The 27,004-nt window shown below is 36.4% G+C and overlaps 1 protein-coding gene across 1 annotated transcript in view; it reads left to right on the top strand.

Annotated features, from left to right (window-relative positions):
• Nucleotides 1–9,499: 9,499 nt before the first annotated feature.
• The window catches only part of TMPRSS15 (transmembrane serine protease 15), a 50,834-nt gene continuing 33,329 nt past the window's right edge, over nucleotides 9,500–27,004 (top strand). The window contains exons 1-10 of the mRNA XM_033086539.1: nucleotides 9,500–9,644; nucleotides 11,277–11,407; nucleotides 11,697–11,764; nucleotides 12,515–12,556; nucleotides 14,810–14,952; nucleotides 16,635–16,679; nucleotides 18,837–18,878; nucleotides 19,189–19,230; nucleotides 21,127–21,246; nucleotides 26,526–26,634. Coding sequence (XP_032942430.1) covers nucleotides 9,500–9,644; nucleotides 11,277–11,407; nucleotides 11,697–11,764; nucleotides 12,515–12,556; nucleotides 14,810–14,952; nucleotides 16,635–16,679; nucleotides 18,837–18,878; nucleotides 19,189–19,230; nucleotides 21,127–21,246; nucleotides 26,526–26,634 — 887 coding nt within the window. The remainder of the gene's footprint in view (nucleotides 9,645–11,276; nucleotides 11,408–11,696; nucleotides 11,765–12,514; nucleotides 12,557–14,809; nucleotides 14,953–16,634; nucleotides 16,680–18,836; nucleotides 18,879–19,188; nucleotides 19,231–21,126; nucleotides 21,247–26,525; nucleotides 26,635–27,004) is intronic.

The raw sequence follows: 27,004 nt of genomic DNA, 5'->3' as shown, positions 1-27,004 counted from the left end.
CTAAAGGTTTTTGTCCCCAAGATAATAAGTCTAATAACTGTAAATATGTATGGATTTTTTTCAGTTGGTTGTAACAGGAAAATCTTGCAATAGAGTTGTACACTAACAATTACTCCTAAAATTATGTTTTCAACTCAATATAGTCTTATAATTTTAAATTCAATTAAATTTAAATTTAGTCTTTTGTGACTCAAACACTTCAATTTTCCATTTATAATTTGAAGAATTGACAAAGGTATGAGAGAGGGAACTGTAGCCTTTTTTTAGCAGTAGAATTTCCTACTTGGTTCCACTTCTGTAATCTTTCATCAATTCTTTATGTAAATGAAAAAAAAACCCACAGACAGCTCAAATCCATCTGCTGGGCTTGTACTTAACAAGACATATTTTTAAATTGATTCCCAATGTGTTGTTTCTGCAAAATTGGGAGAAAATCAGGGGGTTTATGGGCAATATAATACTTGCAAGGTTTTGACTTTTCTATTGAAATAATTTATATATGTGTTAGCTGGAAATGCTAAAACTCTTGTGCAGTTGTATGGTGGTAGATGAATAGAAGCTAAAATGCAGATATATTTGTAAGAATAGGTTTTGTAGAATTACACTGAACCATTTCAATCCCATTGCCTGTCGCTTCCTTCCTACAAGAGAAAAAAACATGTGAAATTGGTCACTTCTCTAAGGATTTTGTAAGGCCTGATTTTTGGTATCATTCCATTTGATCTATTTCTAATAATTGTTATGCTTTTCCCATGTTTCAGACTGACTTAAAAGAGCAAGTTTTTTCTCTGTTTGTTTTCATTTGCTTGTTTCTTTTTCCTCCAAAGCATGTGAAATCTGTCAGAGTTGATTTACACTGGGATGCAAATCCTTCCATGCAGTCTGGTCCTGTGTCTGTTTTCCAGCTCTCATTGGTTTTTCAGTGGCAATTCCAATTTTTAAATGAAGAAAAATTGAGTCTGAAGGCTTGTAATAGAAAAAAGCTATAAAATTTCAAATATCATTGTTAGTATTTCCTGTGTGCTGCTGTGTTTGATATCAGGTATTTTTTCCCAATTTAGATAAGCATTAAAATAAAGAAGTTGTTGATAGATTCAACAATAGAGCTATAAAACCTTTTTCCATTCAGTATCTTGGAAGCATTTAAAGAATTTTGAAATAAAAGGTATTCTCTTTGTTGCACCTACAATGGGTAATGAGAAACAATTTGAACATAATGACCAAAATTTGAAATCCTGTTCAAATAGATGAGCCCAGTTATCAGAATCTTTGAGAAAGTAATTACATGCTTAGTTGCTTTCAAAATCCAACAGCATTTTCCTCATCCTTCTGTGTTACCTGTCAGCTACTGCTAAAAGAATTGTTGTGTTAAAAATAAAAATAAGAAACCAATTGTACAACATTTTGTTTATTTATCATCTTGCCAAACATCCAATGTGAAAAGTTAATTTGGTGCAAGAAACTAAATGGACTATTATGGAGGTCTGGCCTGAATATCTCTCTCCACATGTACCTAAAAGAATATAAATTACCTCTAGCTCAGTAGTTATGTACAGAGGACAAGAAAACAAGAGTGACCAAATCATTTAGTGCTCTACCTTGAGATGCTTGTGTTACCTGGTTTGGGGAATCTTTTAAGATGAAGTGCAATAGTTCCCTTGTCATTCCTTTCCTCCAAAACCCACACATAATTGTTGTCTTACTGTTATGTTAGGTGTAAAGTGGGATTTTTCAAAGGATTCTGCACTGATATAAATCTTCCTTTTCAAGTCAGGCTGAGCTTCTACTGAAAGCTGCACTACAGATTTCAAAAGGAAAGGAGCAAGGCTGAGGCTGAATGTTTTTGGAAGGGTGTATAGATAATTTTTAACATCAAAAAATGTCATGCTGCCAATATGCTTTGGAATATGTGTATTTAGAGAGTAAGCTTATGCTGGCACTTGACACGCTGAGCACTAGATAAATGCTTACCAGCTCTCTCTTCCAGCTTCTCTGGCCTCAGCTTTCACCTCATTTTGTGTCCTGGTTGGGAGTGAATTGCAAGGATTTCAGATTTTCTTCTTCCTATCTTCTCCCTTTATTTGAGTAATCTGTTTCTGATGTGTCTGATTTTCCTTTGCTCTGCCTGACGTGGACAACAAAAAATAACCGCATGAGGTGGCAACAAAAAGGATAATAATGGAGAAATCTGAGAGTTTGTTTCTTATGATCTGCCCTTCAGAATCTCAGTTAACATGTTACATCCACAACACAGATAGACAGGGGAACAAATATTTCATAAAACTAGATTGTATTTCACATACAGATTTCCAAAATAATTCCAAAGGATTATGGACAAGCTACTTTTTTTATTATTGATTGCATAAGTTAACAATAGAGATAATTATTGCTCCTTAGGTATTTCTTATTCCTGTTATGGAGATATCTGTGCTCAGGGTTTTTCGGGGTTATAAAAGAGACAGGTATTTAACAAGAGGACCTGGGAATTTTAAAGTACTGAGATTTCAGAGAAACAGGTGCTATTCACATTGTTAGTAGTTAAAATTTAACAACCTTTTAAGTACCTGCAGCAAGCTGATCTGTAGAACAGGGCATAGCAGTGCTTATCAAGATCTGCAAGTGTTCATTGAACTGTTGAAATAACCCCCATGAAATACAGATCTTAATGCTTTAATTATTATTTGAACATGAGATTTCCCAGATTTTATATTTTTGAGACAAAAATCTCTGAATATTCATCAAGAATCCCAGTTTTCTTAGTATCATGGATAAACTGGGGAAAGACTGCTGGAAACTATGCAAAAGCTGAAGCTGTATTTTAATGTCAGCAAACTTTTCCCCAGATTTTCCCCATATTTTGCAGAGGTTATAAATATCCTGAAATGGTTTACATAGGACAGAAAGAGGCTGAACTACCCCATACCTAAGTTCTTGTTTCAGATCTTTCCCTCTTTTGTTTTTTGTGACACTTTAACCTGCGCACAGATATGAAGATTTTCTCTCAAACTTCTTTGGAAACAAATATATACTGACAAAGCCCTGTGATGTATGGTATTGAAAACTTAGTTTGTATTTATTCTATCATTCTGAACAAAAGGTGAGGATGAAAGAGAACCATTCCCCTGCCACTTGAATTTTCTTTCAATGCTTCTATGTTAGCCTACAAGGCACAAATCTTTATACACAGCAATGTTCCTGTGATTTGTTTTATTCATAGAAACTATCAGATTGTGGCAGATTTACTGCTGTTTTCAGTGACTCCTCCACACCTTTTATATCAGTTAATGAGAGAATTCTGAGAAGCAATAATGTTGCTACTTGCTCTTGACCTTTGTCTTTCACCTGCCTATCTGTGCAGTGTTATCAGCTGAGTTAAGACTCTGATTCTTTCCCTTGTGTGCTATATCTGATCCTGCCTCATCCCATTTACTTGCCACAGAGAACTTTGCATTGACATGCTCTTTCCATTGCTCAGATGTTTCACGCTATTTTCTTCACTTTGTTCCCATGATCCACACATTTTCTCCCCTAATGAGAGGGTATATAACGAAGTATGTGCATATAATTGTCTAAATTCAGCTAATTAATTCAATTTTTTTTTTTTTTAATGCAAGGCAAAATGTTATTCTCATTTTATCTGATTTTAATTTATTAAAAATTAGACAATAATGATAAAATATTTATTTATGATATTTAGTCAAGGTACAAGAATTTGATTTCCTCCAGAAGCAAATTCTTGCCCTCACCATTGAGTCTCTAAAGTTAGGTGAAAATCTTTCTTTATTCTCAGTACCTGTTACTGGCTCTCTGATCACGTCTGCTGAAGTTAACTGGATTCATCACAGATTTCCTTTCTGGATATTTCTACTTAACCCACTTTTTATTAAAATATATTCAGAAACATGTTTCTCTGAGTCAAAATAAGATTCTTTGATTCTGTGTGGGAAGCTGCTGGGAAATGGAAGTGAATGTTGAGCTGCAATTAACCAGTCAGACAAGATATGGACTGACCCAGAAAAGAACCTCAGTGCTGTCCTGTGAGATCTTCCTGGATGTGCTTAAATGAGGACAATTTTTTGTTTGCTTTAAGAAGGCCTTTCTCCAAATTGAGGGAGAGGTGACATATTCCAGTTTTGCTTTCTGTGCAATTGCTTTTCCAAGACAATCTGAAGAACTATTGTTAACGACAGCAGTGACTTTTTAATTACTTTTCTGATACAAATTTGTTAACATGAAGACAGATTATTTCCCAGCAATTTATTTGGATCTTCTAATTGAATAGTTCAGCTTCTGAACACTTTTCAAGGGACGTATAAAATCTGTAAGGGATTTATAATTTTTTTTCCTTCCTTATGGTCTTACTGGAAGTCAGAAGCTAAACTATGAATGCACAAAACAATGTGGATATTTGCTCATGTGATAGGGATCTAAAAGTCCTCAGAACCTTTTGTCAGCTTCAATATGACACTTGTTCCATGGCCTTGAAAGCAGCTTGAGGTTCTTTCAGTTTGGTTTTGGAGGGCTTGGGATGGTTAATTGGATTTTTAATTATCATCAACTCTATGATTTCAGGGGGGAAATGGACAAACTGTTCCTTCATACCTTCCTCTTGATTAAAATACATTCCCAAATTTATTCAACACTTATGAGTTCTGTAGCATAGTTTTCTCACCACGTCTAATCCAATTTAAAGAGAATAATATTGCTCATTTCTACCTTCTTTAATACTGCATGCACTTTTAAAATTTTGTGATCTTCTCTAAGAACTTCAGGATAAGAAATAGCATTCCAGAAAACAGAAGATTCAGCAAGTCCTGCAAGCTGGGTTATTCTGAAACAGGTGAAAAGAGGGTGAATACAGAGACTGTGTACTCCCCTGCTGCCATGACTCCTCTGCCAAGTTATGTCTTGCTGGGTCAGACATGTGTGAGAAGATCTTTGAAGAGAAAATAGCCCATTAGTGATGTATATATTATGTGACTTTTAGTCAGGCAACATTTAATAATTAATTATGCAACAAATTAAATATTTCTAACTAAAACTTCTGATAACTTGTTTAGTAAATGAAGTCTGTGTTTTTCTTCTCATATGACGTTTCACAGTTGGACGACCACTACCACAGACATTTTTTATCCTCTGTTTTTTTCTTAAATATGTTGTTACAGCAATCCAACTCTCGTGCCACCAACACAGCAGGAACCTGTTATAGCACATCCAAATAAGGACCACCAAGTTAATCAAAAGGATGAAGCACCTGTCCTACAAGGAAAGGCTGAGAGAACTGTGATTTTTCAGCCTGGAAAAGAAAAAACTTTGAGGTGACTGAATTGTGGCATTCCAGTACTTGAAGAGAGCCAAGAAAAGATGGAGAAAAGCTATTTACAGGCACCTGGAGTGACAGGACGTGGAGAAATGGCTTCACACTGACAGAGAGTAGGTTTAGTTTAGGTATCAAGAAGAAATTCTTTACTTTGGGGGTGGTGAGGCACTGGCACAGGTTGGATGGGCTCTGAGCAACCTGGTCTAGTGGAAGGTGTCCCTGCCCACGGCAGGAAGGTTGGAATGAGATGATCTTTAAGTTCCCTTTCAACCTAGACCAGTCTACGATTCTATGAGCACTGAGAAGTTGTCCTTCTATATGATCTCCATTTTAAACTTCTTTTGATGCAGTGGTGATAATAACTCATAGTCCATTTCTGCCCTTTCCCAGCAGATCTTTTGCTTTGGTTTTCTATCTCCCTCTCTGGAAGTCTACATAGGAAAAGAGAAAAAGTACTTTAGACAACTGAAAAGAGTTGCCATAAGAGAGCTGATTTTCATTTATTTTGGTAGGGCAGGGCAAGTCTGTTGGGGTGACAAAATGTTTTCCTGCAGAGAGCTAGTTATTAATGCAATGTCAGGCTTTAAGTGTGTTTGTGATAGTCTGGGTATTAGATGAATTATCTGAGCAAAACATTCCCTCTCCTCTTATGTCAGCAGTCTTTTCATCCTGTGCTGGAGACTGAACAAAGAAAGAAATAAAAGCAATCCAATGAGGCTACAAAACCTGTGGATGCAGTATAAATTACCTAAATTGTGAATCTGTTAGATTTCTATCCTGTCAATGGCCTTAAAAGTGTCTTTAAAAATTACCTAACCTGATATTTCACTTGTATGACTATATAATAATTATAAAAACCTCGATTATCAATATTAAATAAGTTGTCATCTTTCTCTGGGTTTTCTCACATTAATAAAGTATTTGCCTTTATATAATTTAAAGTATTTTAAAATCATATAGTATTATTTTATCATATAGTTAATAAGTCGTGTCATAAAACTAGAGTTTAGAAAACAACATACAACTGATTTCATTAGTTACAACTCGGTAATCTCATTTGTTATTTTTAATTTTGCATTATTTCCTTAGGTGATTAATTTCATTGCTGCAGGGTGTCCATGACCTGTGAATATTCACAACAGTAGATGGTAGTAATCTGCTAACAAAAGTGGCTAGTACTCACTCTTTGCCTGAATGGGTCATACCATTTCATCAGTTTTGTCATGTAGCAAACCAACCAAATCCAACTTTCAAGAGTCCTATCAATCCACAGAGAAAATTAAAGTGAAATTTTAGAATTATGCCAAAAAAGAAAAAACAAAAAAAACCCCACAAAAAACCTAAGAAAAACAAAACAAAACAAAAAACTCAACTAAGACTGCAGAAGAAGAATGAGCAAGAAAAGTAATAAAATGAGGAATAAAAGTAGAAGCAAATGAAGTAAATGTCTAGAGGGCAGTTTGCAGTTTGCAGTCACAGGATGTGCTTGTCATTAAGGGGCATAGAAATGTCCTGGAATAAATTTCATAAAGTTCAACCAAGGCAAATAAGTCCAAAGTCCAGCATCCGGGTTAAAAAACTCAATGTCCTAGTATCGACTGAGGCTGACAAACTGATAGGGATTGTCTAATTGCTACCTTCAGATATCTAGGGGATGATAGCAGAGAAGGCAAATGGACTCTTCTCAGAATTGCAGAGGGAAATCCCAAGAGGCAACAAACACAAATTGCACCAGCTGAGAGTCCAATAAGACACAGAGAGGGGAAGAAAATCACTATGCATGGTGTTTATGGAGCCTTCCAACCTGGAAATATTCAGTATTCATTGCCTTGACATAGTCCTGAACAGCCTGATCTCAGTTAATCCTGCCTCGAGCAGGAGGTGGGATCAGATGCTTGTCATGGGTCCCTTTAGCACAAACCACACTGCTCCTGACTGATGGCAAGCAAGTATTTGCACACTGGTAAATTCTGCTCCCCTCATACTGAAACTGTACAAATGAACATGGGTTCTTATATTGTTTTATAACTAGCTCATACTAGTACAAACTATAATACTTTGCAAACAAATTAATGAAAGAACTCACTTTTAATTACTATCAGCTCAATGTCCAGGGCTTGCCTATTAATTATTGCTACCATGGCCTTATTGCCAGATAAAATTGTCTAGCAAATGAGTTCATTTGTAGGAGTCCCAACTCCAACTTGAGACTATCCATGCTAAGTTATGTCTTTGGCCAGACTGTAATCAATCTGTGTGAACTGTAAGTGGCCTCAGTTTTTACTCCTCTGGGCTAATCTCTTCACCATTAGAGTATAAATTCTGAATTTAAAATGCAATGGCGTCTCTGGGTAATAGTGTTTGTCTTTTATTAGTGATATATAATGTAGATACAAATAATGAAATTATGCAAAATATGACAGAGGAGTCCAAAGTCCATCTGCACAAAACTCCTCAGATTTGTGATAAAAAATATTTGATTAGCAATAAGAGAGGACTAATTCTTCCCCTACTCCCTGGAATGGCACAACTCTTCTAGGTGTGGGATAACCTAATGTGTGCAGCTGAGCAAAGTGAATTTTTTAGAGGCATTGTCAATTTGTGTGATAGTCAGAGTTCAAAAAGATGTAGAAACCTAAATCCCTGGAAATGAAGGATACTAAAATTATTTTTGAGAAAGCACAAAAAGTTACAAAGACACTACTGTGCCACAGTTCTCAGAGCTCAGCACTACAAATGTGATCTGGTCATAAATTTACATCTATATCTACACATTTGTATTCATATATGTGTATGTCTGTGATACAGAAAATATACAACAGCAATTCCTACTCTATCTAGCATGATGACCCAGAGGTCTCATCCATTTGCAAGACAGACTCAGTTTGCTCTTGCTCTGTAAGGGCAGTATGATTAAGCTGCACTGAATTTTGTTTTAAAAACTTTGGGTTTAAGTAAATAATTCTTTCTTTTTAGTAAGGTGAAATGCTACTATATTGCTTTCATTATGGTATGATACTACACTAAATGGAGGATCCTACTGTCAATCCAATCAGTTGAGTGGCAATCCTTCCAAATACCATAGTTCTAAAAGACTGGACAGAGATCTGCTTTGTCATCCAAGAGTCTCATTTCAAGACTTTCTCATTTTTTCCCTATTTATATTATCTCCATTTCTGTCAATTAACAGACAGGTAGAGCTCTTCTCTTCCAAAGATTGACTCAGAAATTTCCCTTTCCTTTGACAGGCAGAAATGTGGTTGGTGTGCTCAGATTCTCCACAAGGAAGAGTGTCATACAACAAATCTGGGTTTGCACTCTGATGGAGAGTCAAAAACAGCAACTCCCAGGGCACAAAACATAGAACCAGTATGACTTTACTTTTATGAATCTCAAGAGTTTTGACAGATTAAATTTATAACCAAATGGTTGTGCTGGTTGCTACAATGCCTGTTTAATTCTCTCTTGCTCTGCTAAGGTTGCAGCTCTGGCCATTCACAGTGCTTTAACTTTATCAAGGACTTGCATCCCATGGCACATTTATGCCTGGCAAGAAAATACAAAACAAGCATACATTTCATGTAATGTCTTCTATGATTAGTTCTCCAGTTCTGTGGTCAAAGAACCATGCCTTACACAGATTAAATTTGTGCTGCTGAATTACTGTTGCTGAGCTACAGCACATTACCAAATAATTCATTCCCCAGTACTTCCTTAATAAATAAAATTACTTTGAAAGGAACTTTTAAAGCAGAATGAGAAAGATACAGCTTTTACCATTGTCCTCCTAATTGCCTTTGTGAGGAATTAGAAAAAGTAAACTACATAAACGATAAATTTGGCAACAATATTTTAAGTTGTCACTTAAAAATATCAAATTACAATAAATAGTGCGAATCTAGTGACAAACCTTACATTTCTGTGGATTTGCTTGTTCTTTGTCCAAGACACAATCTTCAGTGCTTCCCCTCTGAGTGGATTTCTTTTCTTCTTACTTGCCTATCCTGTGCATGATTATGACTCTTCAGGAATGTTGTAAAAACCTATGATAGTGAAGTTTTATGGTGTAATTAACTTACAAGTATCTCCTATAAATATCTGCTCATGTGGGTTATCAACGTGCTTTGTCAGTCTGTGTCTTCTGTCAGTCCTTAATTCACAGAAGTCTTTGAGACAGAAATGAAGCTGGAAAAATCATCTCATAAGAAATACGTTCCTCTTAATAGATATGAGGTTTTCTTTGCTACTCTGATTGCAATTTTTGCGTGTGTTTGTGCTGGACTGATTGTGGTTTCTTGGTTATCGATCCAGGACTTGGAACGAGGTAAGTAGCCAACCTTTAGCTATAAACCTTTAGGAATTCCTTAGACTTTGAAGACAGTGCTCTTACAATTGTAATTTTTTGCTTTTAATGCTGGGGTCAGGAGAAGTGGTGTTTTAGGGTTTATTTTGTGTGTTTTAGAAGCTAAATAGGCAAAAAATTATCCATGTATAAATACGATTGTATTTTTAATTATAGTTGATATATAATTTTAAAAGGATTTTGCTATTTAGAGATAATTTTTAAACAGATTTGCAGTTGTTTTAAAGACAAGCCTTCAAAGAAGCTCAAAGCAGTCTGCTAATACTAGTTAATATTAAATTGGTGTCACTATGTTGTGCCTTCCATCATAGATTGTTCATTGCAGTATTTATTGCTTATCTGCTGTTATGATTCAGTTATTAAAATTATTAGAAATGCCTCTGCCCAAATTAAGGTGTAAATGAGACCATATGCCAAAGTCAATAGCATGGATTTTATTTAACAGTAAACAAGAGAGAGAGAGAGAAATGAAGAAATAGGAAAGAGTGGAGTAGAAGGAGAGAGTAAAGTAGAAACAGATTGAGTAGAAAATATCAACACTCAATGGATCCTGATGGCATCCTGTTCATCCTCTTCTTCTTGTTGGTGAGGGTTTCTTGAAAAGCATGGAATCCAGTCGATTAATATACATTTGGGCCAGGTGGCAATGCCCAGGTTTCTTTTAGGAGGTGTCTTCAGGGAAGAGATGGCTTTGGTGGTCTCAGATTCTTCATGCAGTTTTACCACAGTGGGCAAAACTCCTTCATAACAATGTTTAGGCCATTAATTATCATATTTCAGTCTCTGATATCTGTTTTTGTCTTAAAATTTGCTTTGATATTAATGCTTTCAAGCACAGCCTAAAATACCACTGGTACTGCAATGGGCAAGCAAAAGGCATTTCCTATCAATCAACTTTAATTCAGATATTTTCTGAGAATTTCCAGTGTGTTACACAGTGAAGAAATAAATTTTTAATGTATAATGGATTGATTTATGTATATCTCATGTCCTGTGGCATATTAAAATCAAGATTAAATTTGCAGCAATGACCAGCTGTCTAATTTCTAAATTCTCCCAGAATTTAATGTATGTACTGGTGAGAAAGGTCAGGTCAAAATCGTTTAGCTGTTCTGATGCTGGATTTTTCCAGTGCTGTCATCCAAAACAGCTTACACATATAAAAAAAAGGGCACAGCACAAATACAGAAAGTGTGAGACAATAATTCATAATATTTTTCTATCCATACAACACTATTTGCCTTCCTGTGTATCTGTGTTCCATGTTAGACATACCTGGGCATATCATTGCATCATTTATGCACTCACAGTGTTGCTGGAAAACAACACCTAAACCAAAATTGAAAGTATTGAGAACTAAGGGCAAATAGTACTCATAAAAACATGATTACGGTTGCAACTATTGTAAACATCAAAAAAAATCTATTTTTTCTTTAAACTCAGCGCTAGGCGGAACATCTCTGATTGCAAAGTTATAAAAAAACCCTTAGAAGTTATTGTATTGATGATCAATGTGAAATAAAATCTAATCTAATATTTTTCATTTATTTCTATATAATTAATACACCTTTATTTTTATTTTTAATTATCTAGCTGAAGCAGATGTGAATACTCATGGATATACGGGAACATTTAAAATAGTCTCTGGCACGTCTTTCACTCCAACCTTACAAAACAGTTCATCAGCTGATTTCAAAATCCTTGCCTTTGATGTTGAAAAATTGGTAAGAGCCTATCAGCTTGTGCTTAATTCAAGAGTATTTGTAAGTACATTCATTCCATAACATTAACTGCTGTTTATGTTTTTTTCTTTCTGAAAAAGAGATATTTCAGGTCCTAAGCCCAGTCATAACTCAATATATTCTTTATTTGACAAAATCAGTGAATCATCAAAGAAATGCCTTGCTTATGTAGTCTACCAAAAGTTATTTAGTACTAAAACCATGATTATAGTGGGAGAATGTGTGTATTTTTAATTACTGTGTTGGTTCAAGATTTCTCATTTTCATATAGGTACAAAATATCTTTCATGAAAGTGATCTGAAATACAAATTTAGGAGATGTGAAATTTCCCATTTCAAGTAAGTACATCTTAATTTAACTTTGAAAATAAATGTCACAACCCCTCACTTAGCTATTTCTCTCAGAAGTACTTCCCTTGATTTTCAACACATCCTTGGGAACCTCTTACATTATGCCTTTCACATCTTCCAAATGCTGCTGCGCTCAGTTTGACACCAGCGTGTTTCCTTGGGCAAATTTCCTTCTCAAGCTGATGTTTGTCCATGCCTCAACCAATCCAGTAGGGCTGAGCCCAAAGACCCACTCACAAAAAGTCTCTGTTTTAAAGACCTAAAGTTTTTTGTGGTTTTGTTTGTTTGTTTGTTTGTTTGTTTGTTTGTTGCCAAGGTGCTGTTTGCAGGGTTGCCAATCCTTGCCATCTAGAAGAAATTTCTGGTTAGAGATCTCCTGGCATAAGCCTGGAGGCTCAGGCACTCCTATGTCCCTATGGATATGGATCCACTTAATTCATGTCCTTAGGGCATTAGTGAGGCTGTCATTTGACACCAGGAAAAGCTGCAGCCTCTGTGTCCTAAAGATTCCATAAAATTGGTACAGTAAGATCTGCTCCATTCAGTAAAACTTGTTTGACCTCATTTTCAATATCCTGAGATTGTCCTACTGAAGGCCAGCTACCAAAAATGTCCAGGTTACACAACCAGGTCTGTGGTGTTAATTCCATCTGATCTCAATGGGAACCATGTGGTGCTGGTTGTGATTTTCCTTTTTATTTTATTATTGTTTTTTTTTGTCGGTTTTTTTTTTTTCAGGAAATCTGAAGATGGCCGTGACAGAGTGATATCAGAGACTGGGTAACTGTTTATTAAAAAGTTTACTTAAAATATGGGCAAGAGAAAATCATGCTACTAATTTAAACAGTTCTTCTGTGGACTGTAAATAGATTAAAAAACAAAACAAAACAAAAAACCCAAATATTTTTAGAATTTGGATAAGGCCCCCTAAACAGGATAAAGCTTCAAGATATATCTTTTTCTCTAAAATCTGCCTTTAGGATTAGAGGAAGAAAAAACAAAAGATAGTTCTTGGGACTGTCAATTTAGAAAGAAAAATGGAAGAGTGAGAAAGGCATGAAACCAGCTAGAAAGGAAAATATATAGGTTTGTGCTGACTTTGCTTGTGTAAGACTGCTTCAGCTGGGGTCAGATCTCATGTCATTACCAGAAACTCATGATTTAAATCAAGAAAACTCTGATGGCACACCGTGATAGGCAAGAACAACACAGAGGGCAAAAGATTAAGACTTTAGTAGAACTAGAAGAACCCTGAGGAAGGAATGGTATAATTGGCTGTGTCATAGGTGAGCCCAGAAAATTAAAGTACACATTACATGAAAACAGATCAATTGTTCTGTGCTGCCACATGTTGTTGTGATATCAATGTAAATACATAAAGTCAATAAATATGCAGAGGAGTTTAGTTTATTTGAATGATTGTCTTTGGGGGAAAAAAAAAAAAACAACACAATAAGATATTGGGATATTAGCTGACCATGAATATCAGTAAGTAATGGGAAACTAATTTGAACTGAGACAATCTTTTGATTGGAATAGTGATGGCATAACCCTAATTAGCTAGAAAGAAGGGTATGATCACTTTATGGAGGATTATATAACATTAAGGGAATGGACTGCACAGCAGCAGGCATAGGCCAGTTCCAAAGTGTTGTCCTTGTGAAGGTAGAACCATCCAAGAAATTTGGTTTCTGCACAAAAAAAGGGATGATTCTCATCAAAATTTGGGCATTAAAGATGAAGACATCTCTGAGAGGTTTGGTCAAGACTGCTTGTCAATGCTGGTTTCTAGTTTTCTCACCTGGCCAGTTTAGATGCCTTTCTTTAGGAGAAGACCAATGAGAAGTTTGTGTTTTCCTACCAACCACAATGGGAATCTAGCACTGGGAATATCTGCACTGTAGAAAAGTGTGTTGGGCAAAACTCACTCCACTTCTGCATCTTGACACAACAAGCCACAGAAATCACAGAAAGTCTGATGTTTGTGAATGTTGGATCTGGCTTTAAAGACATCAGCAAGAATTTGTCTTCACCTGTGCTTTGAATAACTTTGTCTCAGACATTACTTTCTTTTCATTTAAAAAGTCTTTACCCCTTCAGGCAATCTGCTTGGTATTTCACCATTGAAACGCTGCCGAGTCACAAGGCCAGCAATAAAAATTTTTGTTTGCTCAGCATGGCCCAGAGGTTATCAGAAATAAGCAAGAAGGAGATGTTTTCTACATATTGCAAACTACAAACTTTGCTCAGCAAAAGGACAGGATTAATCACGCCTTACAAAGAGCACTACTGAGTCAGTTGCAAATGGATAGTTTAAGGATAAAAAAGTTTGCATCTAAATTTAAGTGAGAGGAGAAAACCTTTGTCTTTTTCAAGATCTCATACTTCAGTATTACCTTACTCTAGCTACAAACATAAAACTTCACAATAGTGTTAGAAGAGATGGGAGAGAGCAAACAGAAAACACTCTGGATAAAATGCATAGGAGTTAAATGCAGTTTAACCACAATTTCTAAATATCTCTATTTTCAGCCATCACTGTTTCCTTATAAGAATACAGGCATTGCAGATCTGCAAATTGCAGAATCCACAGATGGTATTTGCTTTATAGAAGTGGCCACTTTATATTATATGATATGAAAGTATTATAAAATATTCATAATACTTCAGGGTACACCTTCAATAGTTCACCTTCAATATTTTAGGGCTAAAACTAATAGTCCTGTTGAACAACACTAAAGCTACTTCTTTAGTTTTCCTCAAGTTCAGCTCCATTGCAGCAATTGGATCTTTTCTTTTTTTTTTTTTTCCCTGACCATGAAGTAGATAAGAGTAGATAAAGAAAGAACAAAGTTTCTCCAAGGTTCAAACTGACCTGATGGCTAAGAGATGTTTCTTGCCAGCCAATAATTCAAAAACAATCTGCCTTTGCCAATGGAACCAGTGTTAGAATGAAATATTGTCTAGATGATGTCATATAGCAGATTTATTTCATCAACTTGAATAACTAACTTCTCTGTTTTGTATTGCTAGTGTGGTTGTGATCCTCACCCTTTATTTTAACCAGATGGTAACAGCTGAGAAAGTGAAAAATGAGCTGGTTTTGGGTTTCATTGCAAATAACCCTAATCCTACCGAGACTTTGAAAATTGATGTGAACAGCATACAAGTCACAGGTAATATTAGTAAGTTGTTTTGTTTGAGTTTTTGGTTGTTTTTTGATTCTACAAATTCTTAAGAAGTACAGGTAGCAGGAATGAAAGCCTTGGCTCCCAGACAGCAATTGGATTGTTACTTTTTCTCTTGGGTGCCCTGCCCCATTACATAACTTTCAGCGGCAGCTGAAAGAACAGTTTACAACCTCTCCTACTAGAAAGTATGAGCCAGCTTTGTGTACATTCCCTAAGGAGGGAGTAAAGGTCAAAGTAGTGATTTCCCAATCAAAACCACTCAATTTCTCCTCTTATGAAGCATAATATTTATAATTTTTTAGCCCTCTAATTAAAGCAATTAAGCACCAACTGGGCTGTTTCATAGGTAAATACAGTTACAATTTTGTTCTGCTAAAGAATGAGAAAAGGTGTCAGACTCACAGTGAGTAAAGACTCATTTACTGAAAACATGTCAGGAATTAAAACAAACTGCTTTGGGAGAAGTGCACTCAGGGAACTGGGTCCATATTCCTGTAGAGCTAAGGTAAATGTAAGTGGTGGGGGAAGGGAACAGGGCTTTAAGGACTAGGTAGCTTTAAATTCTGCAGATATACAGATATTTCATGTAGGTACTAGAAAATTTATCAAAGCCTAAATGGAAGCCCTTCAAGATCAATGGGAATCCCTTTTTTTTTTACCTGAATAAAGCTTCAAAACAGCCCTTCACTGAGGATGAGGTTAAAAAAAAATCTGAATTCTTTGAAGTAGAAGTTGATTAGCTGACATTTGAAGACCTGCTGGAGTTACTATTAAATAGAAACTGAGGAGTGGGAATCTGGTATGCCATGTCTCTTACTCTATACTAAAAGCTGCATTTTTTTGCTAAGTACTTCAAGTATTCAAAGGCAAAATTCAGTCTGGGCATATTTAGTTCTCTTTACTACTTGTTTATTCCAAATTGCTGCACAGCACTGTGGAAATTGATTGCTCGTTATACTTGAAAAATGCCACCAAAAAATAATGGAGAGCCTCTTAAAAGGTTCATCCATTGATGAACTTCGGAGTAGTCAAAATTTTACTGCTGTGGATCACTTAAATGTCTCTTTTCACATGAGACATCACCTGTCCATTCCACCAGGAGTGCTTCAATAAAATAATTGTAACTAATTAACAATCATAATCTTATGTGGCACTTTTGCATCATAATATCTGCCAGAGACATTCCTATTTCAGAGAGGGAGAGAGGTGTCACACAGGTGTGACTTGCTTGAAATGAGTTTTCACAGTGATTAAAAGTAACTTTCTTTCTTGTAAACTATCCCAGGTTAATTTTAACTCATTCATCTCTTCTGAATACTGATCTCTAAGACACAGGTGCTCTGAATGTCTCTATAGAATAAAAAGCATCAAGAGAGATTCCCCAGGTGAAGACATTCTATATGCAATACAATCAATAGGGACTGAGGATTGAAAGGAACTGCAGTGGCTTTGAAACCTCATAACCTCAACTTATTTTTGGGATCTTTCCTCCTTGGGAAGATCATGGAGTTTCAGAAAAGATTTGGAACAGGATGAGCGAAGCAGGGCACTGACAGTAATTCAATGAGAAATAGCCACAGCCAATTTCCTTTAAATCTTTATTTTGGTCATCTAAAAGTAGACACTGTGCTATAAAAGAAGTTTACAATGAACTTGCTTTCTTCCAGTAGCTGGTGAAAATCCTACTACAGTGACGCCTTTAACCTCCTCAGGTCAGTATCTTTCACAAAACAAGCAGTAATTTTTGTTACCAGTACAAGATGAAGGAAAATAAGACTTACTGTTCAGCTCACATAGCTTAGTAAAGCTGCCCTGGCTGCAGCTGGGGCTTGACTGCCAGGGTCCATTCAGTGATAATTAGCTGCTCTCACCATTTCTGACTGTTTGAGAAAGCAGAGAGTGATCTGAAGTCTGTACAAAATCCATAGGAGCTTAATTAGGGTATCAAACCAAAAGCTGATCTCAGTTAACCAGCTGAGCTGCAAGCTGAAGTTTTTGCAAGTTTAGGGAGGTAGATCAGGCTGGGGAGTCCTGCTCTCATGTTGTGGTTATTGATTTACTAAGCAATGTTGACAGACAGATTTTCCTTCCACTATCCCTAGAAGTTTTGCAATGATAAGACATGGAGCAGACAAAACTCCCCGGTCTCACAAATCTGCCAAAAGTCAGCCAGAGAGATAAACAATTCAATTAGTGCTTTATAGCACTAGATGCAGGTAGTCACACACAAACTGCATGCAAATTATCACATACAAACTCTCCAGGGCAGGGTACCAGACCAGAAGCTAAACAACTGCCCCTATGAATATAGGAAAAAAATATTTATTGGTATTCTAATTACAGCCACAGCAATGAAAGAGTTATTAATGTGGTTACAGGCTTGCTAACGTGTACAGTCCAAAGTGTGCAAGTACTATAGTCTATTCCCAAAGATAGTTTAAACTGCTAACATCCAGTTTTTTCCCCTATCTGTCCCTTCTTCTGGTATTCTATCTTCATGATCCCCTGGTCCTAAGTTCTATGTTACAAATCATCCTCAAACAAAAATTTCGAGATTGAAGGAAGTTCATAAGGAAAGGGGAAGGGAGTTGGGAATTGTCAGCACCCAAGGGTGGAATGGCAATAATATTCCTGATATGAATTTCTTATCCCTTGGGTCTGCTTGAGGTAATTTTTTGTATTTTTGTTAATATTGTCTTCCTTGTTCTTTCTGTTTCAGTCCAAATGTCGTAATATACCCATGTTTTTCCATACTGAGTACATTTACAGGATGCAGGGTTATGGCTCTGCTGACCCTAAAAACTTCCTTTGCCATCTCAACCTGTTACTTTAATGAGATTTGCTAGTTAGAAATTTTGCTTATATCACTGCTACTTCTGCCGCTGTCCTGTGTTTTCCTTTAGGGATTTTGCTGTCAACTTGTGCATGTACTTTTAGGAATGACTGTAGCAACCACAATTTTTTAAATATCTTAAAGATGCAGCTCCCTGATAATTGGTTTTTTTTTTAGAGCTGCTGGCTCCTGCATGCATCTATGTTTTATGTCTTGGAACATTTAATTCCATCTAAATTGGTTATCCCGTAGTAATTGTAAAGACAGACATGTTAATCGCTCTCTCCCAAAGAAACTGTGTCCCTAAATTTGCTGACACAGAATTCACAGTAACCAGAATGGCCTTATTTAGCTTAATAGTAATGGCTAAAAAAGCATGTATTGATGAAAAATTGGTAGGAAATCCTCCTGCAAGTTTGTGCACTAGGTCTGGGAGAGCACGAGTATCTAACAAAAGTGAGCTGGTGACAGCCAGTGGTCAGCAGCTTCTGCCCACAAAACTGATGGGTGACAAACTATAGGGAAACCCTTACTGCATCTTCCACTTTATTCCTTCAGACCCTTCACCTTATAAACTGAGGTACAGGATCCAGTACAGGGATTGTTTCCAGCTGAAGACATCATCATCCTACTCACATATCTGAGTCTTAATTTAGAAAGCAAAAAGAGTAAATAGGGATGCTAAAGCAAATTCAGGGAGGTAAAGAAAAAAGATCATTTGGGAGCTGGAAATGCCAGGTGCATCCTCAATTAAGTGGAAATTTTGTTGGAACAATTGCAAATACACATTCAGTTTTCCCAGAATGATTTGTAGTTTACAATCACTAATACAAATCTTCTATTTACCTAGGCATTTGCTCATGAGTAAATATATACACATACAAGTATGCATATACACATCTGTATGTAAATAGACAAATACTAGATATGTTTGAGGCACCTAATTTATTTGTAGAGCAATGCTCTTTGTCAGAAAACATACATTTACCTTTTAGTACTAATGCTGAAGTTGTCATAACTTTTCTTGTTTAAACAGGTCCCACGAGTTTAATTACAAGCTCCCTGACACCAACTTCAGGTCAGAACTTTTACAGGGGAAGACAAGAAAGCATTGCTCCTGTTTAGGGGGAGGGGCGGGAGGAAAGAAATCTTTTGAAGTTATTGAAACATTTGGGTTTCACATATTTTTTTCTTATATTTATTGTGACATTTGAGCTTCATGACCAAGCCACTCAAGCTGGCTCTACCATATCATTACCTGGAGTGTGGGGAACAAATAATGAAGATATAAAAGCAGATTAACTGCTGCTTAATTCTGCCCAAGCAACCATATAGGTGCTCCCAGAGAGCAAGAAGTACAATTTTAACTCTGAGTTTTGTTTGTGCAGATTCAGGACTACTCACCACAAGCGAGTCCTCAGCAACAGTGGGTGAGTAACTCTGCATGTGCAGGAGTAGGGAGGTTACACAGAACAATCTGAGATCACAAAATTGCACTGCTCATGTACAGCCTCTCCTCACAGCATTCAATCCTTGTGTTCCATTCCTGAAAAAATCAGGATATGCAGGTTTACCTTAGGCCAAGGAGACCTCTTCAAAGAGAAGGGACTTCTAAGACTGTGCATGCTACAAAAATGTGTTGGGCATGTTGATGCCCACATTGACACCAATACTAACTGCTCTTTTTCATATAATTTCTTGACTTTTATGAGGAAAATAAAATAAAATAAGAAAACTGATAGCAAAGCGTGACTTCCAATGGACAGAAAGCTGAAGATGTTTGAATCTTTGAAAACATTCTCCAACCTTCTTACATGGTGATACATATGGTATCTACAAACAATCTAATATTTTCAAGTCTTATGCGTTTGCTGCACTTGTTTAATTGAATATAACACAGCACTCTTTAGGGTAATTTACCATTTTAAAAAGAAGTCAGAATGTTTTAGTAGGAAAAGTTGATTTCTTTCAATCCAGGAGGTGGCAGTGCTGTTTAGTGTTCTGAGTTGAATAACCCTAGAATTGATCATGTATGTAAACAATGATTTCTTGCCTGATGGGCTTGTGCAAAAATCTCTTCCTGGGTTATTGGTTGGAATTTTTGCTCTGGGTCTAGAATTCACAGTTTTGTTTCTGCTCATCTGTGGAAATTCATTCACTGGCTCTGTGTCACCTCCAACACTTTACTGGAATATGTTTGGTTCATTTTAATTTCCAGCTGGATGCAAAATGGCAAATCTTTTGACTTTGTAATATTTGCTCTGCCAACACAGAGAGTTCTCTGTAAAGCACTTTGAAATGCTACAATACATCCATATCAATGTCAGTCTGGGACCAACAATACAATATCATACTTAATTTGTTACAGAACTAACAGCTCTATTAAAAACAATAGAAGAAAAAGATGAAATTTTACAGGTTACAATTTTTCCTTCTTACATCAGAAATGTTGACCTTCTTCTGTAAGCATTTATTGAAGAAGAGACAAGTAACTGCTTGAATACTTCTATAGAATTTAATTCAATTTAAAGAATTTTGAAATTAGTAGCTCATTTTAGCTGCATATTTCTGTACACTCTAATTAAAGGACCTACTTGAATTCTACAGATGTCTGAGACCAAAACTCTCTAAAGACTAAAAGAGTTTGTTTGCAGCAGATGAACATTTATGCTCAAGGAAAATATTATTAGTAAGATCTATAATTTCAAGGATCTTCCCATGTATTCTTCTAAGAGAAATTGACTCTTAACTTACACATTTAATTTGTAAATCTTCAAAGAATATGGCTTCTGATAATTCTGATGTTTCAGAATCTAGTCTTAAAGGCTGGGGTTTTTTTAAGGATATGCTGGTTAAAAAATCAGATTCCTTAACATGATGAGGTGCACCAGTGTGATGTGGTAAAGTTGAAGAAATAAATTAAATTGCATGTGCCTAAACCCAGAGATTTTTTTACTGTTATTTAAACAAAAGCGCAATTTTCTTGCATTATTTTAACATAAGAAATTGTAAAATGTCATTTATAATATTGCATAAAGTACTTTGTGTAAAGGCAGAAAAAGAAAGGAATTCACAGACATTTTCTTCCAGCCTTACTTCTTAGTTTCAAAAACTATTTCACTTCTGAGAACTCTCTCTATTCTGTGCCAAATTTATCTCTTCAGTATGTGATATTTCATTCCAGGCTTCTAAAAATGCAGTTTTGTAAAACATAATAGAGAGGTTGATTTGATTTGTGGTAAAGCAACCAGAGGTAAGTCAATTTTCGTTTGTAGTGAGACTGCATTACTGTTGTGCTGTTATTGCTGTCATCTTTATTATTCCAGCTGAGTGTTCGCCACCTGCTGAACTCTGTGCTGATGGTGTAACCTGCATTAGTGAAGATTTCTTTTGTGATGGAGTCTTGAACTGCCCAGATGGTTCAGATGAATCTGAAAAAAGATGTGGTAAGAATGTAAACTCCTGTAAATCAGTCTTTTAAAATATGCTTAACACTGCCAGTAGTTTGTAAATGGTTTATGGTCAATAAACTGCACAGTGAAGTCCAAATCAACTCTACTAAAAACAATAAGAAGAGTGATTTTTATAATCTTTATCTTACAAGAGGAAACAATGCTATGTAAAAATCTCAGTAATGAAGACTAAGCTTGCCAAATACTGAAATGTTAAGAGTCTTTCCATTTTAATATAAAGTTACAGGATTTGTTGCTTGCTGTAAAAATATTAATAACATAAATAATATGTAAATTACAACATAGTATAGAAATTTAACATGAAGATTTGCATCAGTGATATCAAACAATGTTCAGACCAGATGACCCCCACAGGTTCCATTCAACCTCAACCCACCTGTGATTCTGTGGAACTCCCAAACTGAAACCCCATTGGAATTTAGCATAAAGAGTTTTTATCCTGCAGTGCAAGTCAGTTCGTTTGCCTTTGTGTTATCTTCCAGCACTGTGTCCATTTCTGGGCCACTCACATGAAGGACATTGAGGGGCTGGAGAGAATCCAGAGAAGGGCAGTGAAATTAGAGAACAAGCCAAGGGAGGAGCTGGGAGGTCTCAGCAAGGAGAAAAGGATGCTCAGGGGACACCTTGTCACCCTGTGCAACTCCCTGACAGCAGGGTGGAGCCAGGGGCAGGTTGGGCTGATCTCCCAGGCAAACAGCGACAGGACGAGAGAACTGAGCCTCAGGTTGTGCCAGGGGACATTCAGGTTGGACATCAGGAAGAATTTCTTCACAGAAATGCTTGCCCAGCATTGGAATGGGCTGCCCAGGGAGGTGATGGAGTCACCATCCTTGGAGCTGTCTGGCTGACAAGGCTGAATTCAGTGACCTTGGAGGTCTTTTCTAACCTGGGTGATTCTACTCTGTGATTCCATCTGACTTCCTGATTTCCCCAAGAAACCTTTTGCACCAAGGGATTTGACTGCAGTGCTCCTTACCAAACTCCTCTGCAGTTTTGCTGGGGAGGGATGCAGGTTAATGCTGCCTGCACTGCTCTCCACAGCCTCAGCTCTCAGCTAAAAGTTTATCAAGTTGTCTTGCAAAGAGAACATTGCAGATGTTTTAGGAACAATGGGATCAATTACCTCCCTGAGTGTTCTCTTTGCTTGCTTGTTTGTTTGTTTGTTTAAATATAGAATTTGGTGCTAGAAATCTGGAAAGCTTTTTTCCATTCTGCTGTGAGGAGAAGAAAACACTGAGGGCAGTCTGCTTCAGGCTTTCAGAAACATGTGAAATTATGGGCTCTAAAAACAAACAAGCAAGTAAAAGACCAATTATATTTTCAAAGAACCCAAAAGCTTGATCCTGAAGGTTTGTGACAGGCTGAACCTCTCTGTCACGTGCAATTTTCTTCAGACCAAAAAAAAAAAAAAAGAAAAAAAAAGAAATTCTCTGCTCATTACCTACATTTTTTTCTGACTGGAGTCAGCTCAGAAGGGGACATTTTGAGGAAAATATCCATCAGTAGTATACTTCAGTATACTACTGTAGTATATCCACTGAAACACATAGAATGTCTACTTATCATAACAGCTGCATCTAGCTGGATCATAATAATTATTAGCTCTGAGTTGGTCCTTCTACAGTTGAGGAAATCAGAAGGTCCTAAAGTTCAGCTAGACCTTAGTTCTATGGAAAGCATTAAGTAACCTAACCCCAAGAAGTTATTCAATCATTAATTTCTAATAACATACTTCCAATTTTTTGAGACAGTTATCTTATTGGGGATATTTCTTAATTTTTAAATTTTTTTTAATTTTAGGTATTGTTAAATAAGAAAAATGTAGACCCTTATATTCATAAAGTGATATTATACATCTCATAACATGGATGATTTTTACTTACCATCACAGAATCACAGAATGGCCTGGGTTGGGAGGAATCTTAAAGATCATCTTATTCCAACCCTCCTGCCAGGTACAGGGACACCTTCCACTGGATCAGGTTGCTCAGAGCTCCATCCAGCCTGGCCTTGAACACTTACAGGGACTGGACATCCATACAGTCTCTGAGCAACCTGATCCAGAAGTTTTTCCTAATATGTGATCTAAACCTATGCAAGCTGAAATTGTTTAGATTTTCAGAAGTTCTTTAGAGTTTCACAATGAGATTCATGACCAATTTATAATTCACGCTACACGTGCTCCTGCACACAAAAGAGCTGCTGTCCTCTAAAAAAAACTTGGTTTGTTTTTCATCTTGATTGTTATTCCCTTTCGTATTTATGATTTCATAATGTCAATGGTCTAAAAAGATAGGATTAAAAAGTGAATTTTAGTCATCTCTTTCCACATTAGAGAGAATTCAGTAAAATCTCATTCTCAGAAGAGATTCAGGCAACGAAACACCCTTTTTATATTTGTTTTATTGATTAAAATTACCTTGAAAGATTTCTTTCTGGCTCTGCAAATGCAGAGCAGTAACAAAAGGCTAGCTAGCAATTTCAGTGAAAGGGTCTCTAGAGAAATGTGAAGTCTGAACAGCAGCTACTAATAATGATTGGCATTGCTGTAAAGCAGCCATGTAGCACGTAGGGTACAGAAAGGGAGACTGGAGGCTGATCCCAGGAGGGGTTTCTGCAGACTCTTTGCAGTTATTACATGTCTAGACTATCATTTTGTGATTACCCTCCTCACAGCACCACTACAGCACTGAGAGAGATTAATCAGAAAGTAATGAACTGGCCTTTGGCAGAGAAAGGTCCTGTCAAGTGAAATATGTGGGCTTGATTTGAGCAGTTTGGGGAGCTTCTCCTTGACGTTCAAGGCTAACAGGATGAAGTCCCATGTATGGAACTTTAGTACATAGAAGTAGGCAGCAAGATACATGTTTGGAAAGGGTGGAAAGGGTTCCTACATAGGATATCTCCTGTCTCCTTAGGAGAACTGCAGCTTTTCCTTGGGCTCCAGAAAGAGGCAAAATGGAATAACTCCTATGTTGCTGCCCATCTTTGACCACAGCTGCACTGAGAGGTTCTCTAGGGAGAGACCAGTCCCTGCTCTCTTCCTGCTCCTTCCTGACACATGAAGCACTGGATATTGCTCCTCTGTAGAGGAAACCTAAGGACCTTTTCCAGAGTCTTGCTGTCCTGTTTGAATTTACTCACTGTCTCTTAAGAGATAAGGAAAAAATATAAGAGAACAATAAGAATATAAGAATAATCATGACAATAGGGGGTTGGAGCATCTCTCTTATGAGGAAAGGCTGAGGGAGCTGGGGCTGTTCAGCCTCAAGAGGAGATTCCTGAGAAGGAACCTCATCAGTGTCTGTCAGTGCCTGCAGGGAGGGGTCAGAGCATGGACCAGGCTCTGCTCAGGGGTGCCCAGCAATGGGACAAGAGGCAAAGGGCAGGAACTGATGCACAGGAAGTTCCACCTGAACATGAGGAAGAACTTCTTCACTGTGCAGTGACCAGCACTGGAACAGATCACCCAGAGAGGGTGTGGGGTCTCCCTCAGTGGAGATATTCCAGAACCATCTGGGCATAATCCTGTGCCGTGTGCTCTGGGGTGACCCTGCTCGAGCAGAGAGGTTGGACTCATTGTGGTCCCTTCCCACCTGACCCATTCTGTGATTCTAACAGAAATGAATGAGCAAACAAACACTTGTCATTGATTTTATTAGAACAATACCCTTATCTTCTTTATTGTTGTCCATACTGTAAGATTCCTCTTAGATAAGATTATGTCTTACTTGTTAACAGTACCACTTTTTCATAATCTTCATTGATAACAAGCTGGGTGCTTTCCTTCTCACTCTGATTTTCTCCTTCTCATTGTAATGACAGGAAATATGTGACTTAAAGTGGAGAGAAAAAGTACTTCTATAACAATACCCAGGACTAAGGCTAATATAGAGTAATAACTATAATTCATGGACCTTTTCCTTCTATGCATTTAAAATCTATGTATTCTGTTTTTCTCTCAAAGATTACCAGAGGGAATATGATTCTATTTCAACTCATGCATTAGGCATGTTGGCAAAGTTCATTCTGCACAATCTTTATTTATCATGTATGGCTACCTAAAAAAACCTTCATTTTTATTTTGTGTTTGCTACAGTGATAGGCAGGAAGAATTTTACACTTATAAAATGAACACACAAGGAGCCTCAATTTATTCTTTTATATATCTTTTCCCAGAGGAGACCTATGCTCAATTAAATTCCCATTTAATTTTCAATATGATTGGTTATTCGTAATTCGGACCATCATTATCAGTGTGATTTCATTTCTGAAATTAAAAGCTGTGTATAATTTCTGATCATCTACTTCAAATCGATGAACTTGTCCTTACCTCTCCAGATAATCTTGTGTGGTACTGATTTTATCCTTATGTGAAAGCTCTATGATACTTTTTGTACAACTGAAGAGAAAACATCACTAGACAGATTCCTAACAAAATGTTCAAGAGATGAAGCAAAGCCCTCAGCACTTCTTCTGTGTCTGCTGAAATAAAAAAAATCTCTTCATGAATTATCATTTCCAATATTGCTGAGGCTTAAAAATACTTTTTTTAATCTTCCTTCTTTTGTAAAGTGAAGAACTTTCATAGAATGGAGTACCAACACCAAGGAAACAAAACTACTAAAAGCCCTTTGAAAAAATAAATTATGATAAATGACATTTACCTCAGCTGAATGAATTCAATAGATGGCAGGAAACTTGGGAGATCCACTTATCTCTTCAAGTACTCAGTAATATATGGAGCAAGGAACTAGGAAACTCATAAATGTAGAGATAACAATAGTCAACCATATCCTCTTTTGCTTTTATTCACATGATATTAAATTGTCTCTGGTAGTACAAACACAGTTTTCTGATTTAAAGAAACTGTAGATAAGAACTGATAAGGCAAGATCCTGTTTCTTTATAAAAGTATAGAGTAAAATGAAAGAAATAATTGAATTAGCTAAATCCTGTTGCTGGTTTTGAGTTATTTGGATTGGTTTAGACTAGTTTGGATTAGTTGCATTATGTCTAATTTGAATGTGAATTTTCTGTACTGATTTTCTTCTGATATTATACTTTGAGATGAAATAACAATTAGACATGGGAATAAGCTGAAGCATATTTTACTTTGTCTTCCTATTGTTGCTTACAAAGCAGTTCCAAGGTAAACCATGTAAACCAATATCCAGGGTCACCCACATTTTGGCTCTGATTCTGTTTTTCAAATGTCATTCTGATAAATGTTCTTCATTATATCTTTACAGCTGCAGTTTGTGATGGAAAATTCATGTTGACTGGTTCCTCTGGGTTCTTTCACTCTATGAATTATCCAAACCCCTATAATGAAAACATTGTTTGCCAATGGATAATAGTGTAAGCCATTTTCCAATAATTTTATACGTAATGTTTGTTTATTATGAGGTGATCTTGTTTCCTGCTCAATAGTCTTACGCTTTTTGCTTTTATTCCCAAATACACCAGCTTAGAAAATATGTAATACCATTTTCTCCTTTATATTTATGTAACTTTTCTTTAAAAACCTTAATACATAAGCTCCATAACTATATCAATAATTTTTCCACTTACAAAAGTTCTTAGGTACAATTTTGGGAAATCTTGTGTGTTATATACATCCAGAGAAACATAAGTGTAAGTTCAAAATAAATCACATAACTAAAAATAATTAAATAATTGCAAGATTTATTTTTCTCCCAAAGGATTATATTAAATAGTGGTCTTCAGG

This window comes from Catharus ustulatus, chromosome 2, assembly GCF_009819885.2.
Source record: "Catharus ustulatus isolate bCatUst1 chromosome 2, bCatUst1.pri.v2, whole genome shotgun sequence".
Lineage (NCBI taxonomy): Eukaryota > Metazoa > Chordata > Aves > Passeriformes > Turdidae > Catharus > Catharus ustulatus.
This window is presented reverse-complemented; position numbering and strand designations above follow the sequence as displayed.